Source organism: Mastomys coucha, unplaced genomic scaffold (assembly GCF_008632895.1).
Source record: "Mastomys coucha isolate ucsf_1 unplaced genomic scaffold, UCSF_Mcou_1 pScaffold5, whole genome shotgun sequence".
Classification (NCBI taxonomy): Eukaryota; Metazoa; Chordata; class Mammalia; order Rodentia; family Muridae; genus Mastomys; species Mastomys coucha.
This window is the reverse complement of record NW_022196911.1, coordinates 37,430,094-37,438,818: the sequence shown is the minus strand read 5'-3', so window position 1 is coordinate 37,438,818 and position 8,725 is coordinate 37,430,094. Positions and strand designations below refer to the sequence as shown.

Here is an 8,725-nt window from a genome sequence, read left to right as displayed (position 1 = left end):
CACACACACACACACACACACACACTGAGGCAGAGACAGAGAGCACAGAGACACTGAGATAGAAACAGAGACAGAGATCTGAGACAGTGAAAACAGGAAGGACATACTTGATCAAGTATATTTATTGGCTTAGAGGATTAAGCATAAATTTGTAACCTGGACCAATTTTCCCTAGTAGTATAATTTTCTATCTAATTGCTCAAATATACTTAATGTTTGACATCTTATTGTTGATGGATTCAATGTCAGATTGAAGCAAACGACTGGTTTTGAAATAAGGCTGGAGATACATGGCTCAATGAAGAATACTTGCCTGAAACACACGAGATTTTGCTTGTAATTCCCAGACAGCACAAAAAAAAGGGGGGAGGAGTATAACCATCTTCAGTGTTTACTTGAGGGCAGGATGAGTTGCTTATTGGTAGAGACATATTTGACATACATAAAGCCATGCATTTAAACTCTACCACCACAACATGCACACAGTCAAAGGTTTGCTGAAACTTTTAGAAGAATGATGATGTAACATACTACTATGAATATGTTGATGACTTACCATACATAGTTACTAAATATGTGTTAGTGGTAAAGTTATGCCTGTCTAGACAGGGTATCTCTGTTACTTTGCTAAGTTGATGATTGTTACCTTTCTTTCTTAGCATTCTGACTCCAAGTACCATCTGAAGAAGAGAATCAGCTCTCTGACTTTGCCAATTGTTCCGTCTTCTGAGGCCAGCAAAGTCCTCAATAGAACACCCATCTTACAATCAACACCTGTCTCCCCCCCATTGCTCTTACCATCCATTGGGGGCACCAGCAAAATAGATCAGTATTCTCGAATTCTCTTCCCAGTAGCATTTGCAGGGTTCAACCTTGTGTACTGGATAGTTTACCTTTCCAAAGATACAATGGAAGTGAGCAGTACTGTCGAGTAATTTGCAGCCAGGAAAACCTGGATACTGTAGCTTGTCATTTTCTATTTTCCTCACTGACAGAACACAAATTATTGAGGCTAGTATAAATGATCTCATTTCAGATGTGATGTGAAAACAGAATGTCTGTATTTTATAATATGGAATGAGCATGTATGGGCTAAAAACAGTAATGTTACTCTTCAAAATTAAATTTAGAAGGCAACTGAAAGTACAAATTTTCTGTACAGTAAACTAATGATAATAATAATAACAATAATAATAATAATAAAGTAATCATCATCTATGTGGATAAGATAGATTCAAAATGAGTTTGCAAACCTTTGTCATCATTATTCAATATTTTAATTGTCACTGTGAATAACATTTCCACAAAGAAGATAAACTCAGACATACTGACCCTTCTAAAGCTTGCCTTAAATTTTTTTTATTTTGGCTTTGTTTCTACTCTAAATATTTATTGGTATGTTTACACAGCATGCTGGAGGCCTTTACTATTTTACAAGAACTTTCAGTAGCATTGGACTGCTTCTATTGAGTTTAGACATTTCTTTTTAACCTTGCTGTGTTCTTTTACCTCAATAAAATGTGGCATTATATACACATAAATAATACATAGTTTATAAATTATGTATGCATATGTACATAGCTTTAGTTATGCTGCAATACTGTTGCTATTTCCCACTAAATTCACATTTAAAAAGATGATGCCTCCCATAACACCAGGAGGTTCTAGGAAGGTCACTCAGTGTACTATGACTGTATATTTTGATTATGGTTACTATCATATGTTATACTTCCCTAAATAAAATCACAACAAGCCTGAGTCTCTGGTTTTGATTCATAAAGATGGGGAGATAAGTTTTCTTGGGGGGCAAGACATGAACTGGCTTCCTCTTCCCCAGTGTTACTAGCAGACTTTCTGAGACACAGAAGGTGAGACAGCCAAGCACAGAGGCTGAGAAGATTTGAATCACAGTCAAACAATCGCTACTTCCTTTTGCTTCTCTAAAATCAACACTGAGATCTGGATGACAGTTCTCTTCTCTCTTTTCCCCAGTACTTGATGATTCCTCAATGTTTCTCTTATATAAAATTACTCTAGTGAAAGAAAAATCAGGTATAAGAGAAGGCAGACCATACAGTCTGTTCAAATAGATTGAATCTTAGAATCCATTTACCCATCAAAAAATACTTTTGTATAAATAATTTTGTCCCTATCCATGAAAATACCCACATACTTCGCATAAACAATTTCAACTTTATTTAAAATATCCTTCTAGTAAAGATGAAAGAGGTAAGTTTTCTGTCCCACTTATCATTTTGATTTTCAACCAAGAGTTTTTAAACTCTGTAGACTATTTTTAATTATAGAATAGGATTACTTGGGTACATAGTTCTAAAGGTTGTTTTAATACTGAAAAATATGCTATTTCTTTACTTTATATAGACAAAGATTGTATAATTACACAGAGATCCATTTCTGGTTTAGGGAGTATGTTCAGTAATTAAAAGCCAAGCAGATCTCTATCTTTACCTAAGCTAGGCAATACTAAGTCTTCATCTCAATTATGTAAAACATATTCTGATATTTTCCCCATCTAAAGATGAAGAAACCAAGGCAGCAATGGGAGAATCCTTGGTTATGTAATGCCATAGGATCATCTGTGAAATCATATACATACAAGTAATAATGTGCGGACTGACCAGGTTATAATTATTTATTTATGAATCTATTTTTACATTCACATATATGAAGCAATCATTTTAAAAACTATATGCAAAGACTCTTAAATAGAATAATAAATGATGCAGTGGGGATAATTGCAGATAAGAAAGGGAAGGGTATATTTCCCCTTAAAATATCTATATATCTATTTATTTATCTATATGTCTATCTATAACTGTCTATCTGTATCTAATTTATCTCTAATCTATATCTGTTTATCTATCTATATCTATAGCTATAGCTATATCTGTATCTATCTATCTATGTATACATATACATATATATATAGAAAGAGAGAGAGAGAGAGAGAGAGAGAGAGAGAGAGAGGCACTCTAGTAAATGTTTAAATCAAAAACCCATTAATGTGCTACAGCTGCAAATCATTCCTGAGCACTTGTATAATACCATAGCTAATTCATACCTTAATTATAACCTTAATCATACCTATCTCCATTTAATAAAATATGTCTTCTTTGTCTCTCTCTAGTGCTCTCTTATACTGTATTTCATTTCCCATCATTTTTTCCTGGAATTTGACACCCTCCATATGTTTCTTATCTTGATTTTATAACTCCAACAGCAGCACAGTGAACATTACTTACTCCTTGCATTAGAAACATAAATAAAAACATGTAAGGCCTAATGACTCCTCCCTAATAAAATGCTATTGAATAAAATAACTCCATCAAATTGTAAAACTTCCTGACTTCCTTAGGATGATACAGAACTCTGTTTCTCAGTATATGTCTTGGGATGAGAGGGTAATAGAAACTGACTGAAAAGAAAACAGCTTCCCCAGTCAAATAATTTGGGGAAGAGATGCTGAGTCAATATTAAAACAGGTCTCTCTTCTGCTAGACTTCCCACAGTCTTTATTGCACTTGTGTGAGCTGAGCTGCTAATAGTTTTCTGTGGGAAGATACCATTTCCTATCTCTTTATGGCTGTGAGCTTCACTTTGCAAAAGTAAGTCTTAGTAATAGAATTCCCTAGAAAATAATCTGGGAAACACCACTTTAGGTACTATTTATATGATTCCCTCTATTACCTACCAATTAAGCAGATATGAAATTCAATGTGTAGATGGAGACTCCTGTTCTCATGGCTATTAAAAACCATATTATGGCTATAAGTTAGAAATACAACTACGTAGTCCAATAGAGAGACTTTAAAGTGTAAAAATCTTGGTAAGAGATGCTAACTATAGGAAGCAGATAACCTGAAGGAATGGAGAGGTTTTATAAAATCTACAAGTCGAGGAAGGAGACCTCTTATAGTAGGAATCTGCCATCTGACAGGAGGACACAATCTAGCTGTGATGAAGGCTTAGTCCTCTGTGAAGGAAGCCATTGGAATGAGGAACCAAACTTTCTAAAATGTTGGTCCCTGCTTGGTCCTGTAGCTCAGCTCACTGGAAGAGGCTTGGCTCTCAGAAGGTTTAATGGAGAGCTGTTATACACTGGGGACCAAGTATGGAGGATCTATTGCTTGTTTAAAAGTAATATCCTTGGGAGGAGTAAAGTATGTTGATCCTGAGGATGCAATTATCTAGCTATAGAAACCAATTGCATCTTCCTACACTCTTGATTTCCTCTGATTCTCCAGTAATCCTTATTGGCAGAAACTACAGGAAATTCCAGTGATAGATAGAGGAGAAAATTACAGTTTTAGTTCAAGCATCAGAAATCTGAGAATAAAAGGTTAAACACTGAGCAATAAATACTTGTCTAATGATACTTTAGTACATTAATGCTATATGCATATTTTGTGCATTTCAACTATTTTGCAATAATAATATGTAATTATTATTCATGAAAAACTAGATTCAAACACATATAAGTTTTCAAAAATGCATATACACAATACTGTAAGTTGTGTGTGTATTGTGTATGTGTGTGCCTGTATGTGTATCTGAATTCAGGAGTACACATGCTATGGTCTATGTAAGGTCAGAATATAATCTCAAATGTTTGTCTTCACCTTCCATCATATTTGAGACAGGGGCTCTTTGGCATTTGCTGATGTATATGTCAAAGTATCTGGTTCATGAGCTTCTAGGAAATTTCGTGTCTATGGTTTGGAAGCACTAGCATGGCAGGTATGTATTTTATTGTCAAATTATATCTGGGCTCTGATGATTTGAATTCAGGTTCTCATTATTATGTGGCAAGCACTTTACCTGCTGAACCATCTCCCCATCCGGGGTCATTTTTTTCTATCTTTATACAACAATCAAGTATCTATTTGTGACTAATAATACTTATTCTTCTAATAAAATGACAATCTCACATCAATACAATTCTGAAAAGATTCCATTGTGAAGCTATTCATTATGGAAGCAGCACTTATATTAAAATAATTAAAAAGACAGAAGAGTCATCAAAAAGATATTGTTTCCTAAAAGCATTTGTCATTTCATGTATATCTATAGGATAAATAGCAAGGAATAAAATATGTATGGCTACTGCATTTTCCATTTCTGTAATTATTTATTATGGTTACCCATATTTGACATTCATAATTGCTCTTCTGTTATTCTTTCCTCTCAGTCAGCATCTTATCTGGTTGATTTGAGGTTATTTATCCATAAAAATCAATGAATGGTCCTGATGCAGGAATAGGATTCCATCGCCACACTCAGAAAGACTCCTAAAGTGAAAATGCTTCAGGATGCTTTGCAGTTCTGAGATTCCCAACCTTACTACCTGAGTTCACTCACTTACATTATGGAAGTTGCAGCTTGACCTTCCTTCACAATTGACGATGGCACCAACTGTATCTTAAGTGACAAGGTGATAGTAGGATTTAAAATTTTATCATAAGTTCGTAATCACTACAAATAAAATGGCATCTCAGAGAAGCACACCTTGGGTAATAAAAGAGATTCTGTGAAGTTGGCCATAGAGGTTCTTTTGGTCCCCCATTATTTATTTTATTTTTACTTTTTCTCTTTCTTTGATTATTTTACTTATTTATATTTCAAATGTTGCCTCCCTTCCTGGTCTACCCTCCACAAACCCCCATGCCATCACCCCTATTCTATCTCTCCTTCTCTATAGCATGATCCTCCAGCCACTCATCTACTCCTGCCTCACCACTGTAGCATCCCCCTATGCGGGGGCATCAAGCCTCCAAAGGACCAAGAGCCTCCCCTCTCTTTGATGCTAGATAAGGCAATCCTCTGCTACATATGTAGCTGAAGACATGGATCCCTCCATATATACTCTTTGGTTGGTAGTTTAGTACCTGAGAGTTTTGAGGTCCGGTCCCATCTAGGGATCCAGCTCATCTGCAGACACCAAACTCAACACTATTGCTGATGCCAAGAATCACTTGCTGACAGGAGCGTGGTATAACTGTCTCCTGAGAAGCTCTTCCAATGCCTGACTAATGCAGATGCAGATACTCATAGCCCACCAACCATCAACCATTGGACTGAGCCTGTGGAGACCAGTGGAAGAGTTAGGGGAAGGAATGAAGGAGCTGAAGGGAATTGTAACCCCATAGAAAGAAAATTTCTGATCATTTACAAAAGAGTTAAGTGACTTTCTCTGTCTTTACATTCCACAGTCAGAAAAGGTAATCTGGCACATTTTTTTCCCATCAAAACAACAACAACAAAAACAACAACAAAAACAACTATAAGAATTTGGTATCAGAGATACAAATTATCTCAAGGTTCTCTAATTACTATAAAATCATCTTAATTGACTGTGATGAGTTTTCATGTCATGAATTACTAATGTCATTTTTCCCATTTACTGTGATATTTCATGGACATGACCAAACAGAACCTAATGTCTTCTAGAATCAAATGTAACCCAGATAGAACCTAGTAATTATTTTTAAGGATGGGGCACAAATAAAAGGCATTTATGCTTTCTTCTTGAAATATCCCCAAGGCACTAGAGCCGAGAACTTCAAGAAGAAAACCATTCCTAAGGATGATGAAGTCAACTCTGAGAAGGTACTATGCACCTAAAGACATGAACTAACTGCTTTCATCAGATAGGAGGGTCATCGCATGGAAAGGCTTCATGCCAGAACGGTATTGGGATGGAGGATGGACACTGTCTTTCATAATGTCTATACATTATATATTAACAAGTATATTAGCAGAAACAAGATAAAGCTAAAAAGGAAGCTGTGCATTTCAGGGACAATATTAAAAAGTAAACAAAGATAGATGGATTTCTAAATGAAAAAGAGTAGCATTCACAGTGGGATGTCAACTGTCCTGGCACATAATTTAAACTATGTAAAATGCTTTTTTTGAAGTGTTGAATTTAAGATGCTATAATGAGTTGCTTAGGGAACCATAAAAATGGGGGCTTTTTTTCATGAAGAACTTATGGTAAAATTCCGTTTACATATATTATATCAAGTGAATTTATATATGCAAATTAATCATCTTATTATATACTACTCTTAAGCATAAATTCACAATTGATAAGATTATGGTTAAAAACATGGTACATCAATGAAAAATAGTTCAACACTATGGAAATCAATGTGGAAGTTCCCAAGAAATTAAATACAGAACTATCATTTGACCCAGCCATAAAAATTTTTGATATATACCAAGTAGACTCTAAAGTACACTAACTGTAACAGGAACATGCTAATATTTTTGTAACATTATCCATCCTACCCACAATACAGAATCAGCCTAGATGCTCATCAATGGATATATGTATAATTGAAATGTGGTAAATATACAAAATAGATTTTTTCCTCCATAAATATGAATGCAATCACCATACACAGTAACATGGGTGGGACTGGAAATGATTTTTATAAATAAAATGAGGTAGACTTATAAAGATGACAGTGTATGTTGGCATTCTGTCTTAGTTTGTTTTCCTATTGCTGTGAATAAACAATGACCAAAAACAAGGTCGGGAAAAGGTTTATTTTACTTTACAGGTTACAAGCCATCATAGAGAGAGTTCAGGGCAGGAACTCAAGGCAGTTTTCTGGAGGCAGGAAATGAAGCAGAAACCACAGAGGGGTGCTGTTTACTGACGTACTCCTCATGGGTTAGCTTGTTTTCTTACACAACCCAGTACCACTAGCACAGGGATGTCACCAACCACAGTCATTGGGGCCCTCCTACATCATTCATTCACTCATTCATTTGCCACCCTACCCTAGATGGGTGGTGTATGTTTGATGTTTTGCTGTTTTCTGAAGGCAGTCCTTCAGTTATTATTCTATCTTTCATCAAACACCCTAGGTTTGCTTTTGAGTTGACACAAAAAAATAACCATTACAATGTCCACTTAGAGCATCATTACAATATGTGACATCTTAGAAAACATCTCTGCCTTTAAGTGATTAAGGTAGATAAAAGTGTGATGGTTGTAAGATTAAGTGACAAAATTGATTGAACTTGTGTTTTGCTACACACGCAAGGTTTAGTTTAAGATAACCTTGCTGTTTTTTAGTAAGAGATATTCACCATTGTTTAAAACAGAGAGAAGGCAGTAGCCAGGCAGATAAATTGAAAAGGGAAAGCACAGAGCTAGTTGTTTTACAACAATCTAGAAAAAAATAACCTGACTTTTACAGTAAATATCTTGCTATTTATAAATGACATTATCAACTATTAATTCTAGTCCCTCAGGCAAACATTTACTTTTTTTTAAATTTTGTTAAAGAGGGTAGCAGAAGCAGAGAAAGGCAGAGAGAAGTAGAGAAGTAGGGCCATGGGTACATGGAGAGAGGAGGGAAGGGAATAGGAGAGAGGGGAACAAGGAGCACGAGGCAAGGTAGAGAAACAGGAGTAAGAGCTCAAGAAAGCCTTTTCATGCAGCAACAGACCATGTTCAAGTTCAATCCACAACAGCGTGTATGTGGAAATTTGATTTGTTATTTGATGCAATATTTGCCTACAACAGTTCTGTGAAGTACATAGCATCCATTCACAGTGCACAAATCAGAAACTGATGTTCAGACAGATTTCATTTCTTACAATGTACCATGTTGAGGAAAAATCAAGAACATTATTTTTCCTTTACAAAGTATCAAATCATCTCCATCCAAAGTCCAGATACCTCTTGAGA

The 8,725-nt window shown here is 35.4% G+C and overlaps 1 protein-coding gene across 3 annotated transcripts in view; it reads left to right on the top strand.

Moving 5' to 3' along the window:
• Gabra6 (gamma-aminobutyric acid type A receptor alpha6 subunit) overlaps positions 1 to 1,744 on the top strand; it is a 15,971-nt gene extending 14,227 nt beyond the window's left edge. For 2 of the 3 annotated variants that reach the window (XM_031351435.1, XM_031351432.1), the window contains exon 9: positions 660 to 1,744. In XM_031351435.1, coding sequence (XP_031207295.1) covers positions 660 to 935 — 276 coding nt within the window. In that variant the 3' untranslated portion in view covers positions 936 to 1,744. The remainder of the gene's footprint in view (positions 1 to 659) is intronic. The other variant, XM_031351433.1, reaches the window with a different exon arrangement.
• The last annotated feature ends 6,981 nt before the right edge of the window (positions 1,745 to 8,725 follow it).